This window comes from Coturnix japonica, chromosome 6, assembly GCF_001577835.2.
Source record: "Coturnix japonica isolate 7356 chromosome 6, Coturnix japonica 2.1, whole genome shotgun sequence".
NCBI classification, from domain to species: domain Eukaryota; kingdom Metazoa; phylum Chordata; class Aves; order Galliformes; family Phasianidae; genus Coturnix; species Coturnix japonica.
Window position 1 is genome coordinate 9635584 of NC_029521.1, and position 23172 is coordinate 9658755.

A 23172-nucleotide genomic window follows, 5' to 3' on the forward strand; every position below is an offset into this window, starting at 1 on the left:
AAATTATCGGATTTCAATAACAGCATTTTCATTTTAGTTGTTCTCTGTAGTGGTAGCCAAGGAAGATCTATTTCACACAAACGTGGAGTATGATCAAAGATACTGGAAGTCCATAGCTAACAAAAGCAGGAGCTCAGGAGTGAGTTTAGCAAGCTTACTGAGAAGGACCAGGACTGAGACCATACTCTGACATTCTTGTTTCACTTCTTTTCCAACATGTTGAAGTTTTAATAGAAAATATTGCATGTTTTACCACCTGATCTCCTTTACTAAGCTAAAAATCCAAGCCACTTTGATCTGTTGAAGCTTCAAAGACTGAAAAGGATCCATAAAACTGTTAGGAGCTGCATACTGAATTCCACACTGGTGAACCATTTTAAGAACACAGCAGGAAGAGGCACACACACACGTACAGAAGGAAACAAAATTAATGTAAAGAACAACAGGCGTGGATGGGGTTATTTCATGGGAATCAGTTCATGCAAGCATAGAAGCACGGTCAAGGCAGGCAGCTGAAGTTAGGATCAGCTTTAGGAAAACCACCAACAAACACCACCACACGAGGGCCCAGCTCCACAGCTGTCCCCCACCGTTACCTCTGTCTAGCGGAGATCCCATCATATACAAGATAAAGGAAAGAAAACTGGTTAACCAACAATACAACAAGCAGACAAAACACAACATCAAGTTGAACGGTTAGACTTGCAAAAAGCAAGAAGGTGTTGAAGCAACCAGGTTGTTGCTTGGACCGGGGGCTGCTACAAAGCCTGGGGCCACATCCCAGCAAGTGTTAGCACCTCGCCCCTGGGGTCAGAGCCATGGGCTGTGGCTGGTGTCTCTCATCCAGCCCAGTTTTTGAGAGAACTCACCATCTCAGGTGGCAGCAGATTGGGGATGAGTTCAGCTAATAATTTAGATGAAAACTTAACCCGTATCTGGCTCGGGAATCACAAGAAAAGAGACAAAAATACACTTTTCAGGAAAAACATTCAGCTCTATTGATCAAGCACAACTGTTTACAGCAGCTCTTTGTTTACTCTCAGGAGTGCAACAGGAATTAGCAAGAAGCACATCTCTCACAGCAGACAACATTAATGGCATTCATTTCAAGCAAAGTAACTGACTTATGCTTACAGGACATCAGGTTGAAGCATCATTTACTAAAATGCTTTTACCTCCACTTCCCATCAGGCTGGTTCCCACACTAAACAGCCTTCAAGCCAATACACTTAAGACAAAAAACAACACCTGGCTTGCCATAAAACTGAAGGAAGGATCAATGGGAAAACCAGTTTTCTGGTGTTGCTCCCCGGTGGTGCCATCAGCTGTGTCTCACCTGCTCATGTGATTTATTCCCTGAACATCTTTCACCAGCATTTTCCACAGACTAGCTGCTAGCACCCACCTGCTTCATTTGCTCTAGGGACCCCGTAGGGAAGGTCCAGAAGTTGGCCTATTTATTTCCAAGGTTTCCACTTCTGTGCTTAAAATTCACAGCTAGCAAACTACTCAAGTCTCCATAAACAAAATACAGAATAACAACAAAATGGATATTAAGTCTGTTGCTCTCTGAAAAATAAAGGTTTAGACAGATGGGAGGGAGAAGTGTTTATTCACCTGTGCCTTACTTTGAGTAAAGACAATAAAAAAGGCTTTAAAAAAAAATATTTGCACATTAAGAACCTGAAGAAGAGGAACATACGCTGCCTCAGCAGTGCCAGCCTGTCTGCAGCTAACAGAAATGGTATTGCTCCTACTGACCTTCCACAGGTAAGTGAAGTGCAGCTAAGCTGCTGCAGCAACAGCTCACCTGTGCTGTAAGACTTCAGGCTCCCAGCACTGGGAGTATCCAAGTTTGGATAGCACACAGCTCTCCCCTTTTTTTTTTTTTTTTTTGCTTTATTACTTTCCATGGAGCAAGGCAGAAGCCCTTCTCACTATAGGAAAGGCTGAGAGCTTTTTTTCTCCTCTTCACTTTACAGATCACACTCTCAAGATTTATACTTCCTCACAGAGGAAAAACAATCCATCAGTCAACCCTTTGCTCAGTGACAAGTGGATTTAAGCTTAGCTGCCATTCTGTTGTCAGTTCACACACCCCCAAGTGTTGCAAGTGCTCCCCTAACCAGAAATCCATCACAGAAAAACAGCAAGGGTTGGGATGCTTCAGCTCACGTTAGTTTAATGCTATTTGGGAAGAGAAGAGGATCTGCAATTGTCAGTCTATGAGATGCACAGGGCAAAAGCAGACCAGTAAGCATGTCCCAGCTGAAAACCTCCAGCACCAAGCCCGTACTGTTGGCTGGACCCAATGGGACAAAACTTTCACAGATAGATAATGGTTCATTAATAGAAGAAAATGTTAATTAAAAAAAAAAAAAGGCAAATAGTGAGCAGGTAGATTTCACTTATACAAACATAAATACATGCCACATTTGAGGTAAGGTTTCTCAGCTAGGCAGCATGTCAGACTGCCTGTACTAACCAGGCCTGCTGCGGGGGAGCAACCCCCAGCATGAAGTGAATTTTCAGAGTGCTTGGATACAAGTCAGACATCTTCAGTGTAACGTTTTTCTCCATATTAACTTAATTCCCCAAAGCAAAACAATAGGTTAAAACTACTAGTGCTACCCAAGTGCATCCCAAGCTGAGCACATGCAAGTGAGCAAAGCAGGCAAAGGGTTTACAGCTGTAATTCCTCCTGCCATCAGGCAGTAAACTTGTGGCAAACACACACACACACCCCCATTAACAGCTGCAAAAGGAAGCAAGACAAATATACCATTGATTTCAGCCCAAGCGCAGCTGTGCAAGGTCAGTGACAAACCACCAGTCGTGGTGGAATAACTTGTACATACAGACAGGTAAATTCTCTAATGGTATCACTAAACATCAACAACAGGTTAAAAAAAAAACTTTTCACAATGCCAAGCTTGGTGTGCACCTTCCGATTCAGACACAAAGCAGCAAACAGCAGCTTAAAGATAAGCACCTCTCATTAAATAACTGGTGTTTTCCCTGCTTTTTATGTCACGTGGGTTAAACACTCATCTCGCTGGTACCCAGTGACAGGGGCAAACAGCCCCTCCAGGTGACTCTGAATGAAGTCACACGCCACACACCTGCAACTCCCCAGACCATGAGATGCACAGAGACTGCAAGCAAGTAAAGCACCCAGAAATACAACAAAAATTCACACATTCTGCAAATATACATATTCTGCCCCAGAACAGATGAGCTACCAGAGCATCCCTCAAGCCAAATGCATGGTGCAGCTCCTAAGCACAGGCAAACATACGTGAGCTGAATCAAAACTTCTAGGTACAAAGATTTGGAAAACCCACTTGTTCCTTCCTTTGCTTGCTAAACATCACCCTTAGTTTGGGTGACAAAGTGGTTTATCCCAGGGGTGAATGAGGAGTGAAAGGCACCAGGGAGGTGCAGGAGCCGTGCGCCAGCCCTGCCACACAGAGCTGGGATCACTGGCATGAATTCATGGTTAATAGATCAAAGGACACACTCAGTCTGTTAAATACTGAATTAAGCAGATCTAGAGAAAGATGCAGTTCTGCAAATTAATGGCTGCCATCTATAAAATGAGTGGGTGTTGGCTTTGTTCTGAGCTCCTAGGGAGCCATATCAGCAAAATCCTTGCAGATCCACTTCATTCTGCATTTCAGAACTCCTTAATGAGCAGCACTTGACTTGCCACTTTGGGAAGAACATACACTTGGTAAATCACTTCAGGCTGACAGTACATGCTCCGGTCTGGAGAAGAAAACATGCATTTGGCACCACTGTTCACATAACACCTTTGTGTTTCAGTGTCACCCTTGTACTTCGTGCAGCCAGCCTTCAGGAAGTCATCAGCACCCCATCCTCACCCCACCAGTGACTCTGTCTTCCAGAACCAACAAAACACATGATGGCACATGCAAGATGAGCATATCTACAGAATCAGAAAGTAATTTTGTGAATTTCTAAGGAATTTTATGTGAGCCATACCCATCCCTTATCGATACAATGCAGAGTTCATTCCTTTTTAAAAGAAACATCTGAAAGTTACCAGCATTACTTGAGAAATACAAGACTGTGAATGTTTCAAATAGTGACAGCAGCTTGCTGCAAAGCATTCTGTTCCAGTCCCAACTGACCACCCTCAGTCACACAAACCATTAAAGACAGCTATTCATGCACTTCTTTTACAGTTCACAATAGACAGAGGGAAAGAAGTTTATAAAGGCAGAAATATTTTTGTTTCACAGTAGGGGTTTCTGAAAGTCCACGCTGTAAGTTTTCCCAATACATACATTTAAAATTCCTCTGATTAGGTCTGTCCTGAGTTTTCTGGCTCCGTAAGGTGAAGGTAACCCTTCTGTGTTACTGCAGTCTGGGGATATGCACCTCATAAATGAAGATGCATCTAAAAGAGCACACAACCCAGATGGACTTCAAAAGAAAGCAACCCCCTGTAATCTCATGTCTATTTCTGCCCTATTTTTATTTGCCTCATAAACTCTTGTCAAAATGGTAAAGCTTTGGAATCTTTTTTTGGGAGGGGAGGTATGGGGCTGAGTGGGGAATCCCATTACTATTTGTGAACACCACATTAAGCAGTACGTATGTAGATTATGCACTGTTAGTCCTGCTGGCATCCAACTTGACGCTTGGAATTTTAACTCAACAGAAAGCATCCCTGCAAATAAAAGCCTATTAGGAGCCCTCCAATGCTGCTGGAAGAACAAATCTTCCCATCACATTCATTGGGCAGCCCTTTTAATGAATGCATTGTAAATGGTCTTCAGCACCTACTGCTGGAGTTGTTTGACATCTTTAAAAGCATTGCTTCGCCCCGGGCAGCACGGCATGTAAACATGCAGTGAGGAGGCTCCAGCTTGCCTTCTCAGAGCCTGCAGGGCAGCTGGCAGGGACAGACCCAGCCCCTTCCACCTGAGAAATGGTTGTGCAGGCACTTGCTGCAGCACCGTGTTAGTCTGCCACAAAAGCAAGGGAAGGAAAAGTTTTAAAGAAATGCCATTGCAAACTGCAGGCAGCCTCACTGCAGACACTGACAATACTGAACTTTGCCTGCATCCAAATGCTGAACTAGCTTCTGAAATGAAGGGGACTTTTCCTTTCACTCATTTTTTCTGAGGACGGGAGCTTTAGAGAATGAAATCCATTAATTTAGAAATTTCATAATACAATCCATGCTGGCACCTCATGCCTACAATAAGAAAAGGGGAAGAAATAGAAAGGAAAAGGCTTTCAGAGGCAGACAAACACAGAACCTTTCAGCCTCTGTGTTCCAAAGCCCTCTGGGGAAAAAGGCAGGGCAGGTCCCCGTACAAGGAAATGGGGACAAAAAAAGAATGTGAGGGGGAATAGGGCACTTCAAGGCATTTTTTAAATCTGGCTTTACAGTGGGGATATGAAGTCTTTTCAGATAGAGCACACTTAACAGCAATAGAGGAAAAAAAAAAAAGATTAGGTTTTGACAGAAGTCATTACAGCCCATGAAAGTAACTTAGTAACAATAACAAGCCAGCAGAGAAGTTTATGGTATCATCAGCAGTGGCTCCAGAAGATTTATTATGAATCCTACATATTAATATGGGTAAATGCATACAGACTCTGCAGGGCAAATCAGGGTGGTGTCAGAGCATAGGATAATTTATGACTGCCTGATAAATACTGCAGCTTACGACCTTTCATGAGCACATTTTAATAAAGAGCTTTTAAACTCTCTACTTGTGGGGTTATTTATCTGTTTACGTACACAGGGGACACAAATACACAGCAGGGCATAGATGAAATTGTTCTGCACACATCTTTCTCTTCCAATTTGAATTTGGACACATACAGAGAATGAAGAATTAGGCATCAATTATTATTATATGGGTGGTCTCCTGAGACTGGAAAGAGAGATTTGCATTTACTCCTTCCAGCCAGGCTGGAAATATTCATCCCCTTGCAACAAATGGCACCTGAAATGCAAGGCCAGCATTCGGCACGACCAAGAGAAATGACACAGACTTTCCAGACCCTTGGCAGGCAGCACACCCAGTCATGCACAGGAGGAGGAACCCCTGCTGGGAAAGCAGAAAGGAAACGCTTCTGAAAAGGGACAGTCTACACTGCTGCTCCCTGCACTGCAGTGCCACACTCCTAGGCAAGAAAGGGACTGAGCATCCCATTCTCACCCTCAGCTTCTTCAGTCAAAATGAGCTGACTCTTATGGCCACTGCTTTGGCTGTAATGGCTAGCAATGCTTCTTAGGAAATATTTACTCTTTATCCATTGTGCATATTTCCAGCTGATGCATGTTCCTCCCCAGTCTCTCAAACACCTGCAGACATGGCCTATCTTTCACACAGGGGAAAAGAAAAACCCCCAGTGCTGAAGACAAACCTCTGAGCTCTAGAGGTTTTCTACCCAAACTTACAGGAGATGAAGCTTCTTTGCTCCTGCTCTTCTCCCAGCAGCCCTTCTCACACTGCCGAGCCTACAGCCAGCTCAGCTCCAGCATCAGCTTAGTTCAGGGCAGCAACATTTGGACAATTTTTAATCACAAGATCACACACTTTTTTTCCCCATTAAGCACAATGGGCAGGTAATGCTTGGGAAATGCATGGACACAAGGTGCCTGTAGGAGCACAGTCTTAACTTATTTGGCATGGAAATTTGGCGTGGGAAGACTGAACCGAGGTCCTCCACATCCCAAACCATGCTTTTAAGCTGGAATATAAACAGGTGCTTAAGTCTCCAGTTGGAAGACAAGGTGCTGCCTTTCTGTATCTCAGCCTGCATTGCAAAGATTCATCTGTCATATTCAGAATACTGTCCCCTTCTTCTATTAAAAAATGCTGTGTGATTTCACAAGGTTAATGGGCTTCATTAATTTCACAGATTTAGAGAGAAAAGCCAGAAGAAGCCCTTTTATGAACTTTAGTTCTTGCTCCCCTATTCTTGAACATAATTCACCCAACATACCTCTATGTCTTTAAAAAAAAATCCATAAAAATCAGGGTAGTTTGCAAAAAGCACCCTCCCCAAATTCACATGCAGTCAAACACACGATGCTTCCCTCAAGCATTTTACAAGCTTAGGCCAGCGAAATGCCTGCCTTTTCTCACAGAATAAAAATAATACCACAGCCTCAAGCAGAAAATGTAATTTTCCAACAGAGACAGCCTACTGCCGCCTATGGAAACAAAAGCCAGAGGCCTCAAAAGACTGCAAGAAAATAGGAGGACACAAAGGTGTAGACTTGAACACTGCCATTAGGAAATCTTAACAACCTAAGCTGGAGTGTTTGGCCATAAATCCTTTAGGTCTCATGGAGAATGAGTTCAGGATTGTTTACAGGAGCAGAGAGAAGGGGTCAGCATACACTGTCCCTTTTACATGAGAAGTGCACGTTATGAGGCCTGAAGCACAAAGTAATAAAAGCACATGCTGTCTGCTCTGTACCTGCCAGAAATCCTGGTGGAAGGGGAGAGGGTTAGAAAAGGGAAGAAAATGAGGGAACGCTCAGTTACACCAAAACCAAAGCATCATTAGAATAAAGAATCACAGATCAGTAGCTGGAAGAAACACCCACTGGATACCTAGAAACCAGAATGAAAGAACACAGAGCAATCAGAGCATTTCAACAGGATCCGCCAAACGAGCCCTGGGAAAACAGGCAACAGAGTTAGTAGTACAAGGTAACAGCAAGGACAGCTCCTCTAAAACTGATGTATGCCCCAGAAGTCTGGTAGAAGAGGTAGGAAGGGATGGAGCATATTCTCTGTGTGGAGGTAAAGCAACTCAGGAGTGCACAGGGATGTTTGTGTGTCATGCATTTACCTATGTTAGAAACAACTGAGCCTTTTATTTGATAAGACTCGTTTTCACTAAAAAGAAACAAAGAAGAACATGCAGTTCAGTGTCACACAAATTCCAGTGACCCTCACACACAGGAGAAGGCAATAAGGAACACAGAAGTAAAACAAAACAGCAAACCAAAGCGGCTGAGGGCCAAGTTTGGCCATGAGAAGAAACCCAGTGAGGAAAGAAATTCACAAACACAGGCAACGGTGTCAGCAAAGCAAGCAAAGAGAGAAAAGCACTCAGCTCAGCTCACAGGTTTGCTGATTACCTGCAATAAGCAGCATCCCTGTCTGCTTTCCTTAAGCCACTGGAAAGAACACTCTCTGCTGGCTGGTTGGAACACTTTGGGGAATAGCAGAGGAACTTGCATACAGAAGAGTGAGGTTATTACCTACAAGAGATGCCTCCTGCTTGCAATATAAACACAACCAGAACTAAGCAGGATCAGAAGCGGAATGAATTGAAAAGCAGGAAATCTGAAATTAGACACCGATGTTTCACAGGGATTACAGAACAAGCTAGATGAGCACCTTGAGGTATCTCCAAGCTTTAGTTGTTACTGGCTTACACCAGCATCCCTAGTGCTCTTACCAAACACATCAGCAGGACTTCATACAGCTGGATTTACAGGACTGCGCCTAAGTTTCATTCCACCTAAGGTAAAGCTCTGAGGATCTTCCTTCACTAACGAGCTCATTAAATTAACTGCTCACACACACTTTATACCACATCCTTTTGAGTAGAGGCACTTAATATCAGCACTTCTGATGTTAAGAGGCACTTAAACATAATCCAGTGCTTGGAACCTGAAGCAAAGCAGGACTTGAAGCTTGTCCTGCTACAAGCTTGGGTATACAGCAGCTTACACCGTTTCGGCTCATACATGAACCAGAGGAACCCAGAAATTCAAGCTAATGTATAAAAGCCCACTTCATTTCCAAAACTAGCAGCAAGGTTCTTCAATTTACCAGAAAAATCTATACTAAGGACAGCCCACCTTCCTCCAGTTCTTTCCACTGACAGATACCCTTCCTGAGCACACTTTTCAGGCTCCAGAGGATGCCCTTTCTATCACTTGGCATGACATTTTCCTCCTGTGCTGCCTCCCAGCAGTTCTACAAGGCTTAATTCCAGGGCAGCTCCCCTTTCCTGAATGCACACACCAGTGACAGGAGCTCAGCAGATAAACACACCTTAGACCAGTCCTTGTTCTGGTACCCCACACAATCCTACCACCTGGATGACAGAATGATCTGTGGCACAGGCAGGCTCTTCACAGTGGGAATGAGTTCCAGATGTTGTAGTGGTCCTTACCTGATTCTTCTACCTTTACACTTCAGTCTCAATGGAGGATATCAGAGAAACCAACACAAAAACATATGTAGTTTTGAACAAATTTCCAGGATAACACAGAACACAAACTTGTAATATAATTTAGCAGTTAGAACATCTGGACACATTAAAACAACCCCCCTTTCCTCTTGGGAAGTGATAAGGACTGAAATGGATGTCTGCAGGCCTCAAGCAGCCCTATTATTTTTGGTAGGGACCGACTTACTGCTATCCAGAGAGGGAAATTTTCTTCCAGTAAAGGGTATAGAAACCATCAAAAGTATTCACCCTTGCCTTCATTTTGTTACCACTGTGCATTTGTCTCAGGCATCCCAAAACATCTAGAGATGCAAACATAAATGCTGGTAGGAAGTACCTTATTTGCAAGTTTAATTATTGACAGCCTCTGTAATCGCTTGCTGCAGCATTGGCAGAGCGAGGGTAAGATGCTGCTAGAAGGTTGTGGGCTTTAGATTGTATCTAGCAATATTAAGCAGAAGCAATTCATCCATACTGGAGAGCAAAAAGGGAAGTTTATTCAGCACCAAGCTAACAATCTAGGTTTTTTTTAAACTCTATGTGCTCACCACACCCTTTTTTGCCTTCACTCATGTTTAGACCAGGCCATTTTGCTGAAAGTTCCCTGCTTTGGCTCACCAAGATGGGGACCATGCTGAGCATTGGCTCCTGTCTGCACAGGTGGCAGGGCATGATTCAGAACAAGGTGGATATGCATCCTGCTTCAGAGGAACACCACTACCAGAATCAGTCCTCCAGGACATTAAATTTGTCAATCACTAATGCACAGGGCAAAGGAACAGTAATTAAACAATGCACGGAAAAGGAAATGTTTAAAATTACATTTGTACTATGCATGCAACACCAGTGAAGCCTGTGCACATTACAGGTGCACAGAATTCTGCTTAATAATGTGAGAGCTTATTTATCACCATAGATTTGCTAAGCAAGGATGAAAGCAATGAGTGATGAATGTACGAGACATTAATTTGAAAGTCTGACGCAGGAAGGAAATCTCCAAAGTGCTCCTTAAGAAGCACTAATGAGCAGAATGCAGCTGGGGAACAGTGCTCTGAAATTCAGGAAGACAGCACTCCGAAAAGAGGGACACCTTCAAAGGTGGTGAAACACAAGGAGGGACAAATGATATTTTTCCTTCAGTACCAATGTGCAGAGTGCTTTGCTGATGGGCACCCCACTACTCTGCTCTCATGACACCACACCTGGAGCACTGCATCCAATTCTGAGGCCCCTAACAAAAGAAGGACATAGTAGGAACAGGCACAGAGAAGGGCCATTAAGACGATCAGAGCGCTATAGAGCACCTCCCCAGCAAGGACAGGCTGAGAGAGCAGAGGCTCATCAAACTGAAAAAGAGAAGGCTCCAAAGGGACCTTACAGTGGCCCCTTCCAGTACCTGAAGCAGGCCTACAGAAAAGCTGGGAAGGACTTTTTATAAAAGCAGGTAGCAACAGGACAAGGGGAAATGGCTTTCAACTGGAAGATAGATTTAGGCTAGATATTAGGAAGAGATTCTTTACTTTGAGGGCAGTGAGACATTGGAATGGGTTACCCAGAAGGGTTGTGGGGACCACCTCCCAGCAAGCATTCAAGGCCAGGCTGGATAGGACTATGAGGCTGTGATCAACACCATCTAGTGGAATTGTCCCTGCCTATAGCAGGGGGTTTGGATCTAGATCACCTTAAAGGTCCCTTCCAACCCAAAATATTCTATGATATGATAAAATGCAAGAGGAAGAAACATTTAAGGTCTAAGCACCTTAAATTCACAATATTTAGAGCTACAAGCTGGAATCTGTCTAGTCTCACCTCAGCCTACTTGCCTGCCAGCACTCAGCTCAATACAATGAACACTTGGAGATGCTGACTAACAAATTTGTCCCCCCACTGAATGAAGAGGAACCAATCAATCTTTCCCTGTTTCCAGAAGTCTGCTGGTGAAGAAAGGAGCACATAGACAAAAAGAGAGCCAGCAACAGGGCTGCCTCCCTGCATGTTCAGCACAGCAAAGAGAAGGATGGGGTCATCTGACAGATCTGACCAAAGACTTTCACTGTATGAGTGCCTCTGGGGTTTCTGTCTCAAAATGAGTGAGGGAAAAGTACTTAGGATCAAATGACAGGAGCACTGTTCCATTAGTAAGACAGTACATTTACTTCCCACTCCAGTCACTCTCCAGATCATCACTAAGGAAGAGAGGACAAAAAAGAGGTATTGTGTTCTCACTGTGGCATTCAATCACATGCACAGCAAGATGCTTCAGAAACCCCACACAACTACAACAGAGGCACATCACTCCAAAAATTATTTGGCACTACCAGTCCCAATCACCACACATCATTCAGCTGCTCTGATAGCAATTTTAAGCAAACAAAATGCTTTCTCTGAGAAGAACAGCTCATATCTGCATATTAATGGTGCAGCATTTCAGTCTCAATCATTTGAGCCCCAAATTCACACCCACACTTTAAACGTGGTCCTCTAACATATAACAAAAATGCAACTGAGCGCACAGCTGTTTCTATTGTTTTTTACTGAATCCCTTTCTAAATGAATATTTACATGCAACCCTGGGTAAAACTCTGCTGGGAACCAAAATTATTTCTCTTTTCTGCTCTTCAGCCAGTATCTAGCTTGCATATTCCCTGGAATTTTTTGGAGCACAGCTTGCTCTTGTCAGAGTACTCACATACTCCTGTACCTGCGACAAAAGCCCCATTACCCCCATGTAGGGGGTACCTGTAGGGATACTTAAGGGAAACAATGGGCTCTCAGCTTGCTGCACCAGCATATTCTCTCCTTCAAAATGTATGAAACCAAAGGGTCAGAACTGCATCTTCACAGGCAGAGCCACAGCTAATGTCTTGATTCCCAAGAGGAAGCAGGAGCTGGACACAGGCAAGAAGGAAGAGGTGCAGAAGGATTCAACCCCTTGGGCACTTCTCTACAACTTGAACCTGAATGAGGGTCAGTCCTGCAGCATCTTGAGTGCTGCCTAACAGGGTAACGACTGTTTGCTTTAAATGAAGTCCACAGCAGGCAATAGAATGAGAAATAAGAGTCTTATCATGATAGATCAGTCTGCTGTCAGCTTTTCTTTATTGAGGAAGAGCCAAGACTAACTTATTTCATGCACTCTTCAAATGATTGCCTCACCTGGACATCACCACCACCCTAACAGCCGGAGCCAGCTTTAGTCAGCCCCAAGGCACCTTTAAGCAAGCAGCTAAACAAACAACACTCTTTCTTCATTTTCAACAATGCAAACTGTTTCTAGAGTGTGGGAAAAAACAGGTCCCAGGAGGAGGTAATGATGAAGACCATTATAACACCCTAAACCTGCTGCCTTAGTGTGAGTTTCAGCATTCCTTCCCTGAAAACCTTGTTTATGTAAAGCCTAAGGGATAAACGTGAGAGCTTGACAAGATACAGCGATGAAAGCAAGATGATGTAAAACAGACTAGTACAAACCAGGGGAAGAAACACTTGATATTTTGCAGAGAATATGTACTTTTTTTTTTTTTTAAATCACGAAAAGCAGACATCATAGTTGTATGGAGGGGAGGAAAACAAGTGTTCACAACATGCTTCACTTTTATGCATCAAAACAGCTGCCAAAACACTACCCTGCAATTGTCTGTTTTCAAGTCAGCTCCTGTCTTGCTGCCTAGGAAAGCAGAACATTACACAGCGCAGATGACAAGGACCCCAGGAATTTGATCACCTTTTTTCTTCACCTTTCCCTACCAAACAAAACACAAGGCAGGGAACTGCATGCATTCAGCCCACACTGTGTTTATATATGTCTCTAAATGCAAGTTTCTCTGTCAAGGCTTCCTAGAAACGCCTGACACATCAGGTACATCACTTCAGCAACGAGGGGGATCAGAGATGCTTACTGCTTTTTGGAAAAACAGAAGCTTTATTTTCAGATGATGCAGATGGAATGAAAACGTTGCTAGCAGCCAGGATAGCAGTTGGTGCCTACAGTGAGATAATGGAAAGCTAACTAACCTGCAGTGATCTGCATCAGGTCAGTATGGGCTGGTAGCCCTGGGGCCAGAGCTACCTACACACAGTAGGGATTACAGTGGGGTTAATCGGGTCTTCAATTTGCATAACAACAGGTAGGATGCCACATGCTCCATTACACAGGCAGACAAAACTACAGAGTATGCTCAGCGATTTTCCAACAGTGTTTCATGACAGCACAAACATCCAGAACAGGTGCTTGCCACTGTGGAAAGGACCTAGGGTTCAAAAGGGGAATGAAGCAGAGGTATCTGATGTGGGGGGGATGGAGGAATACGTGCTTGGGATGCAGGAAGGACCAGGTGTCTCCAGGAACCTGGAGACAAACTGCAAGGGAAAGGTCAGGTGAGTTTTCCCTGAGAAGGCTCAGCTCATGGGCCTCAGTCACAACAAAGCAGCAAGGAAAACTGATTATAACATACAATTTTCTGGCATACCAGTACTTAAGAGGCAGCAATATTTTGGCTGTGAACAGGACATGAAGTTCCCTTTGGATATAGTAACAGTAAATAAGAAAAGTTTCCCTATAAAAAACACGTCAATACTATAGAAGCTCAGAAGACAGTACTTGAACTTACATTTAAGCGCAGTTAGTAAGTACAAGACTCTAGGTTAAAAAAACATATTGAGTAATTAGACTGTGTGTATGTGCTCACCTTCCCATCATAGCGTTTCACTATAAATTGATCCAGCCCCAGATCTGAAAGAGAAAAGAAGAGCATTTACAAAAAAAAACTCTTAGACAACACAAGAATTTCTTGGGCTTTCAGGTACTGCAGTGATTAGCAAGTAAAACAAAGTCTAAAGAACAAAATGGAAAATAGTTTTTCTATCCTCCTGTATGCACGTTGTATTTTGATCACAAAGGACAAACTCAAAGCATCAGAGGAGGAAATCTATCCAGCAATGTTGGGGGATATTCCAGCACTTCCCACAAGATCCAAAATGCCCGCCCCAAAGGTGAAGATTTCTGGTGTGCCAACAGGCAGAGATTCTGCCCACAATGCTCCACATAAATGCATATTCACAAAGCTTGTTCTTAGTAATAACTTCTGAACAGTTCACATGTAGCAAAACAAAGGATTGTTCCCATAAATGAGAAATCCTCATACAAATCTTGCTTATGTTGCAGGATAGAACTGTTCAGATGTAATCTGTCTTTGAAGACAAAGAGTTCTAACTTCATTCGTTAGTGCTTTAGCTAGAAGGGTGCTTAGGAGAAAGGCAGAGTGGGAGGTTACATATACTAGGAAATTCTGGCTCATACCAACACAAAGTATTTGTCTATCCATAAGTGGGGAAAACAGCATTTTGAGAAGGGGGGAGCAGAGCCCCCTTATCTGAACTGCTGTGCATCCTGTACATAACAGGAAGATCACCAAAAAAGTTGGAGGTTAATTTGAGCTTTGTAATACAAATCAGCACGACACACCATAAGGAGATTAAGCAGAACTTAAACCAAATGCTTTCGGTAGGTCAGGAGCACAAGGGCCATTTTTCATTTCTCTGAAGAATAAAACCCCTCCAAATAGCTACATCCCAGGCATTTTCTGCCCCTGTTTATGATAATTATCACATGCTCATTTCAATTTAAATTAGAAAAAGATGGAAAAACAAAATAAAACCTCTTCCAGCTCATCTGGAGTAGCAGTGCACAGCCTGCTGCATCACCTGCCTGTGAAGGAGGGTCATAAAACACCTCCTATCCACTGAAAAAGTTCATAATGGTTACAGTGCTGAAAATTGCGTTATTCATCACTGCAGGGTGACCTCCTCAACCTTTCTGAGCCAAAGCAGCTACAACTCCATCACCAGTGTCAAAGGCAGAGGGCTTTCTGGGTGTGTGAATACTCAGAGCACCTTCTCATCATTTTGCATGCCTGACAACAGAGGAAAAACTGCATATTCAAGCACTTTCAGAATGTAACCTGCTCTTCTGACAAACTTTAAGTTACAGGTGCAAAGTCAGTAGGATAAATAGAGCCACATTAAGAAGCAAGTTCTGTTTAATACACGTTTATTTTGCCAGAGAGGTCACATAGCTGGGGCACAGCCCTCCTGCCCACATAGATGCTGAGCAGAGCTGCTGTACACCGCACATTGCACACAAGTCATTTCTCCTGCACAACCCATCTTCCCAGGCCTGGAAAGAGCACCCAAGACACATCTCTGACACATACTCACAGAAAGCTAAAAGAGGACACGGGGTAAAAATAGCAGGTGAAAGTATGCCTTAATGGCAAACTGCTCGCACTCAGCACTGCTAGGAAAGCAAATAGGTTTCAAAGGCAGCCTAAAATGAAGGGATGTTCAAACATCAGGGAAAGAACAACAGCTGCTTTGATACCTACAAATATTTACAGGAGTTTGTACTTACATATACAGGAAGTTATTGAAAAACAGCAAAATACCACCTAAAAAGACAACACCAGTAGGTAGATAATATAAACTCAGTGCTCTCCACAGATGTAACATGAGGTAGGAAAAAGGAGCAACAAAGGGGCTGTGACTGGAGGCAAGTACAGAGCACCACAGAAGTGACAGCAATAGGCAGCAATGGAGGAGTCAGCAAAGAACCACTGTGATGAAGTTCTAATTGCAGCAGATTGGTCTCAGGACCGGTTCAGCTAGCACAGCTCTTTGCTTTCATTTCCTTGCTTGCTATTGCACTGCATGGGAAACTAGAACTCCCAAATAGCATAAGATTAACCCTGCAACAGATGCACCTGCAGCCAGTGAACACTGAAAGTCAAGCCCAAAATGGACAAGTATATTCAAGACAAAGTTTTATCCCATACATTCTTCCCTTCTCCAACAGATTTTTTTTAATTGGTTTAGCTGCATATTTTTCCACTAGTTCTTAATCTTTCAGGCTGACAAATGGAGACCAAAAGGTGGACTTCTGCCTGATGCCTATATTATATATAATCTTTACATTACATGCAAAAAACAGAAGCCCCTTCCTATGGAAACTTTAACACAGAGGGAATTCTGCTTACACACATGCTGTAAAGCTAAATTGAGAGCCAGCAAAATGGAAAGGCTGCATGAAGGAAGACCAGTGGGAACAAGGAAAAGCAAGGGCATTAGTTGTTACATTTCTGTGATCCAAAAGGCAGCGTACTAAGCTACAACCGCTGTGAGATTCCTGCATCTCAGCTTGGGGTCATAAAGAAGCACCTGGCTGGGCTGCTAACAAGGAGCAAAAGCATCACATGTGCCTAACAACAGCCCAACCTTTTCTGCCATTCTGTACAAAGCAGAGGCTGGAGTGCCATTCTCCCAGAAACAAACCAAAGCATTTCCCCCAGGAAACGACCAGACAAAGCAGGAATTGTTTCAGGAGGTTCCTGTGAGCCACATTGCTTCATTAAACCTCCCATTTGCTGAAAGGCTGCAAGAGGAGCACCACAGATACCACCAATGCAGCTCAGCTCCAGTGTTCATTTCTGCTGTGAAGTACTGACATGTTGCCCCTGGGAACACCAGGAATACCCAGTGCACAATTTCTTTGTACAAAGAGCCTTCAAGTCATTCAGCCAATATAATGGGTTTGAACTCCACAGAAGAAAAATGAAAAAGCCAACTCTTTCAGCATACTCTGAAAACACACTATTGTTTCAAGACCAGCCCAGCATGAATCCATTTCACAGGTTTTCTGGGATTTCTCTTGCAAAGTCATCCTATGCCAAAGAACAGTCCACAGCTTGCATTGGCTTGATCTCACTGCAGCTATTTTAAGCTCCTGAAGGAAACCCAGAGCTATGATCCACCCCAACCACATCTTCTACTTATGTGAAGCACTGTGCAGCTCTATGCTACATAGCCAGCTTACCATGGCTCCTTTCACTTGGACTCTGCACCAGCCATTCACCACCCAGAGCACAAATGACTTGCAGTGATTTCCAAACCTGCCTTCTGCAGCCAGTCTATTTGTGGTCTTCAAGTACCATTGTACATTACTCCTACAGATTCTGATGGCACCTGAAATACAATCATAGAACCAAAAGCAGCAGCAATGCTGCCACAGGGGAAGCTAATGAAGCAGAATCACCCTAGCTGTTACTTGAAATTAGATTGACACCACTCCATCACCAACCTCAAAAATGCTCTGCTCCACTCTTACTTGCATGACAGTAGATTCCCAGCACTGAAAAGAAAAACATTCAAACTTAATCAAACCTACTTGTATTCTCTGCCTGCCACACTGGGGAGAAGGCCATTCAATAGGAGAACTCTGTGCTTGCTTCTTTCATTTGCAGGTAGGAGGGATGTTTCATGAAGAAGAAAATATTGACATAAAGAAAAAAAGAGAAAAACCCCACAGAACAACCTGCAGCTACTCTCATTCCACTCTAATAAGAAATACGAAATCAAATACTTGTTATATTTCTATTGATTAATGAACATGTACACACAACAGGTTCACTCAAAGCTAACTAATTACCATACCTGATAAGTATCTGAACAGTTACTAAGCTTTTTGTGTGACCCTAGAAAGCCATGGGCAGCAGATTATAGGTTGCAGTTTTGAAAGGTATTTAACAAATGAGCTTCCAGAAGAATGGGTTTCCTCTGTGATGCCAACAGCTTTCCACTGTGATGGAGCAACCTTTCAGCTCCCTCTGGACCTTAAATCCACGTCACATCTCCCACAGCGTTTGTGTAACGATCACTCAATGCCTTTCCTTTCCCACTGGTTATTACAACCCAAACTCTTTCTTGCAAGTAGATGAGCAAAAGGGCCAATTCAGAAGAGTGAAGCACACAGCATGATACATTAGGGAATGAGAAAATACTGTACCACATTCTCCCATCTAAAGCTGTAACCCAGCTTTGGTTTTCATGTTTTTTCCCTGAATTTAAAATGCCGGAGATTTGTCAGAGGACACCAACCTTGGGTATACGCTGAAGTTAGGAACTGTTTTGTTCACATCCCTCTCCCCCTTCTCTAGCAGGAAAGTTAGTGTCTCTGATGTATGCACTCATAACATAATGCAAGGAGGAACGGACTTAAACTAAACCTGTTATCTCTAGTTTCCTCTTGGGTCTTATACATCCTTGTCTCATACCTTTAGGGGTTTATACAAGCCTAGCGAGCCTTTCTCCTCACCATAAGACTGAAACTTATCACACAGCTCATGACCTCTTGCTCTGTAAAGAATGAAATCTGTATGTTGGAAATCCAACCCAGAACAACAAATAACCACACCCAGTACTGTGGTGATTAAGAACCTATCTTGTGTTCAGCTACTCATGTTTGCCCAGTATGACAAGTCATTTTAAAACCTGGAATTAACCAGTCAGAACACCACCTTCCCCCTCGCTCCATGCAGAGTTTCAGAGGATTTCTTCCAGTGAGGCCACAAGAGCTCTATTTCTCCTTCGAGCATTCACACCAAAGCACTGCAAAGCATGAGGAGCTGTGCCACGTACCAAACAAGGAATGGTGAAACTCCTAAGTCCAGCACCAAGTATTTCATTTTATGACTCTACATACTCCAAAAACTGATACTGTGTCTAAACGTCTGTTGCATTAAGCTGATTTTTTCCCCCTTCTTTCACATGCTTTGTTACATAAGCCTTCATGTTTTCCACTTTGCAGAAGCCAGTACACCAGCACTGCAGTTCTGCTCTTCAACATCCTGGCTTCAGCCAACAACCTGGAAGAGCTCAGGACAGAATACATCAGCTTGCTCTGTTCTTCACAGCTCCTCTTCTCCAACACCATCCTGCCTGCAAACACTGCAGGGGCACAGCTGCTGTTTTTGGCAGCACCTTTCTGGTTTCTTGCAGACAAAAAGAGAAGAACATTACAGGCTATGCCCAAGACTTCAAGTTTTTGAGCTGCTGCAGCATGGTGAATCTTGAAAGACATCTATCATGCAAGCAGAACTTAATTAGTTAACTAATATGGAGAGAAAAATAGAACTGGTTTGGGTATAATCTTTCTCTAGTGTGCTGCCTTAAGACACACTGGCTTTTTTCTTATTATTACAAAGGCAAAAAAGCAAATGAAGGCAGCAGGATTTTCACAACCCAGCCTAGGCATCCCATGCAATGATCACACGACCCTTGTGCACACAGGCAAGATGTGAAGGTGTAGGACTGTGTTATTGCATGGAACAAGGAGGCAACAGCTTTGCAGCACAAACCCAACAATACCACTTGCAGAATACCTTGGGGTCAGTAGGACTGCAGAAAAGCCCATGATTCAGTTCAAGCATTAGCCCATGATTACAGCCAGCTATGTGACCGCATGATGGAGATTTCCAAGGAGCACCCAGGGATGAAGGCAGGAAGCTCCTGCCCCAGCGGAGGACACACCTAAGTCGTGACTAAGGGAGAAAGCAGCCCCAGCACTTCCTTAATCACCTGTAATCTAGATTACCCTGTGAGTCAAAAGTACAGAACAGATGTTCAGTGCCACAACAAATCAGCCAGCAGGTAGCAGTGTGTCTTAATAAAATTTCTGGTTTTAAAAATCAGATCTCTCATCTTTTACAACCAGCTCTTAAAACATTTGAGAACAAGGTTATGGCTGGTTTGACTTTACTGTGGTACTAAATGTTTTATTTTTCTAGAGTTCATTATGTATTTAAAAATCATTTACCATGATTGGCGCTCATAAAGAACAAGCAACCTAGCAGTAGCTTTGTCTGTAAGCAAATCCACAACATTAATGGTAGTCAGAAAAGATTTTCAAGCCAACAGATCAAAGGCTGCCTACACCCCCAATGGGCAGCTAAGGCCCAATTCCTCATTCTACTTTCCAAGAGCACCCGTAAGAAAATCATGAATGTAATTTTTCCCCCCCTTATAGACTTACTGACTGGCAGCACTCGCAGGCTCTTAAAAGGCTGCGATGAGCTTCAAAGGGCCATTTAAGCAGCTCACCTAGCCAGTATAATAGTTACACTATAAGGATAGCTACTTGTAAGACTGACAAATTGTTCACCTTGGTTCGTCTCTAAAGCAGATGTTGCTGAGCGCTACTTCACATTTTCTGCATACACTTTAAAATGCACCAACAACTTGCATTGCATTGAAGAAGTAGAGAAGAACGAAATGTCTTAAAATTAAGCATAGGATGATTTCCATTTTTAAACAGACTGAGAAAAAAATAATTTAGGCGGGAAGACTCACATTCAACCAGGTGCTGCTGCTTCTCAAAGCACCAATTCAAGGAGCTTCAGATGTATAAAATAGTAACAAATGTAGTAACTACTAACATTATCTTCTGCTTATTGCTCAAACTATTTCAGCACCAGTAAAACCACATTATTCATCTGAAAATGGCTGTAGTTCTTAAGAAGTTGAAGACATTAATATCAATTCAAGAGCATGTTCTAGTGCTAATGACAGGACTATTTTTGACTTCCCTCCTGCACACGCTTCATATTTTGTTTTCTAAGCACAAGTGTACAGTATTTATTTAGCAGCTGTCACATAAGTTACAGAAACAGTTTCATAGTGTCTGTATAAACCCCACTTAGAAAAAAAGTTAACATTTGGGGATTAAGACTCTTCATTAATGCCTGCAGTCAGAAAAGGGAGTTTTCTTCTTTGAGATGCTCTGTGGGAGAGTAAGAAGCTTTATTTCCTACAACTCAGCCAAAACATAAGTCTTCTGCAAAACAGAAGAGTGAACCCCATAAAGCTCAGCCTCCTACCACATGCTCAGGAGAGCTTTCCATACATAAAAAAAAACAACACTGCTCTTCAGCCTGTTGCCTCCCAAATCCCTACAGGTGCCGCTATTGATGTGCTTTGCAGCAAACAACAGGGAATCTGGAGCAGGCAGAGAGGAACCCCATCCCAGCGAGCAGCACCACAGCTCAGTCAGACACACAGGGCTGCCTATACCCCTTTATGTATAAAGTTTCTTTGCCTTAGCTCTTCCTTCTACAGGTTTAGGTACTGATCTGTTGGTGTTCCAACTGAAAAAATTCACTATTAAAAAATTCAAGGAGGCTATCCCTTCACAGGCTCATAATAAAAATATCTGTTATGCTGCAGTAATACTTCAAACAAACGTAAAGAGATCAGGCTAACCTTGTTTTTGGGAAAAGAGTTGGAACAGACAGCTTCAGGAGCTGTTTTCTGCCCCTAGAAACCCTAGGTTTAAAAATCCAAAGAGATGTACTGGGATCAACACTTACAAATCTGAATTATTACCATTATTTGGGAACACTGCAAGGAGGCCTTGCTTACAAGCTTACACAGACACAATGAGCAAAGAGCACAGCTTGTACACTGCTGAGCTGGGAGCCCTCTGCCTTACTCCTCTGCTCATCACTCCTCTCTGTTACCTGCTTGCACTCCACTGCATTAGCATAATGTGTGGGTCAAAACCAAATTTATTATATAGGCATGAGTCAGAGAGCAACCCCCTCATTTTGTGCTGCACACAGCAATATAACAAGACAGACAATAGCCAACAACAGAACAGTTCGACAGGAAATTTAAAGATCAGGTAAGCAGAGCCTGCAGTTTACTCCCTATTGCTGTACTGGTTTCTCCAATTACTACACACATATATCACTTACGTTCTGGTTGTTTTTCATTAGGCGTTATCGATCTCACAAAATCCTGTGGTGTCATGAAAACCTCAGATTCACCGTGTTCATTTATCACTTTCAAAGTGGCAAAGTATCGGAAGATTTTGTCTGGTGTGGAGTAGGCTCTGATGCGGTTCTCATATTCCATCACCTGTGAAATAAATTTAACCAGCATTAGATGCACAGAGCTTCCATTTGAGACACAAAAACTAGCAGCCATCATTAGACTGTGAAAGTTTTGCCATGCTGCAACTAAGTTGGGCGCAGCAGAAATGCATCTGAAAAAAATAACACTGAAAGGGTCCAAAACATCCCTCCTATGCACAACTCCTGAGCTACCAGGAAAACTACACGTATCAGCTCCTGATGTCACAGGACTAAGAACAAACATGAGAATTAACTGGTAGTATGCTTTGCTTCTCCTCCACCATTAAGAAAAATTAAGTTAAAAGTGAAAATAACCCTGAAGAAACTTGAGTATCCATCCTAACCATAAAGCACCATTAGCAAAAGTCTGTTAACCTAAAGCATCTCAGCATTTTTTAGCCAAACTCACAGTGCTGAAGGGTGTGGCTGCTGACTGGTATATGAACTGATGGAAAAAGAGCAGTCATTGAGAGATGGGAGAAAACTTCCACACTGAGGACTGGAAAAAAATCACTTGGATTCACAGCTGTTGGCTTAATATCAACTCCTTTTCCCCCCCTCTTTTCTACCACCTTGGCAAAAGCCCACAGCAGTGTTTGTCAGTCAGCCCACTCACTCATTTGTTTTTTTGTTGCCAATAGTGATTATTTTGTACCTAGAACCATTTTCCCCCAAGTGTACAGCTACAATTAATCAAAGAACAGAAAGCTTTTATAAACAAAATCACTCCCTAAGAGGAAAAAATAAGGCAGAAAGACCCACACTCTGTTATACGTTAGAGCAGAGGACTTTCTTTATTAGTTTAGCTTTTCATTTTGGCAGTATTATAAACCACTTAGTCCAACAAGTACTTGAAGCTTTCAGTTCTTCTGGCCAAGAGTCATAGAACAAAACCAACATTCTGCTGGAAGACACCAGGCAAGATCAAGGGTACTGCCAAGGCATCTGTAGATCATTTACTCCTTTAGTCCCTTTTCAGCCTTGCTTTTAAGGTTAAAGGACATTTCCACCCTGATGTTAATCAGAAAGAAAACGTCCTCTATAATCTGTCAAAGGGCTCATAATCTCCAGCCCAGAGAGCACAAAGCCTTTCCCCAGCACATGCCATAGCTCAGCCCTCCAGCACCCTGCACTAAGGATACGCTGCACTGGCAGCAAGTCCCACCTGGCACCAGTGGTGGTACTG

At 43.1% G+C, this 23172-nt stretch overlaps 1 protein-coding gene across 6 annotated transcripts in view; it reads right to left on the minus strand.

The window, feature by feature from the left end:
* The window catches only part of MICU1 (mitochondrial calcium uptake 1), an 88053-nt gene that overhangs the window by 35711 nt on the left and 29170 nt on the right, over positions 1 to 23172 (minus strand). For 2 of the 6 annotated variants that reach the window (XM_015866295.2, XM_015866294.2), the window contains 3 exons: positions 21828 to 21990; positions 13935 to 13978; positions 870 to 935 (listed from right to left, as the gene is read on the minus strand). In XM_015866295.2, coding sequence (XP_015721781.1) covers positions 870 to 935; positions 13935 to 13978; positions 21828 to 21990 — 273 coding nt within the window. Of the gene's footprint in view, positions 1 to 596; positions 603 to 869; positions 936 to 7473; positions 7486 to 13934; positions 13979 to 21827; positions 21991 to 23172 lie in introns of all 6 variants that reach the window. The other 4 variants (XM_015866296.2, XM_015866298.2, XM_015866297.2 and 1 more) reach the window with 4 other exon arrangements.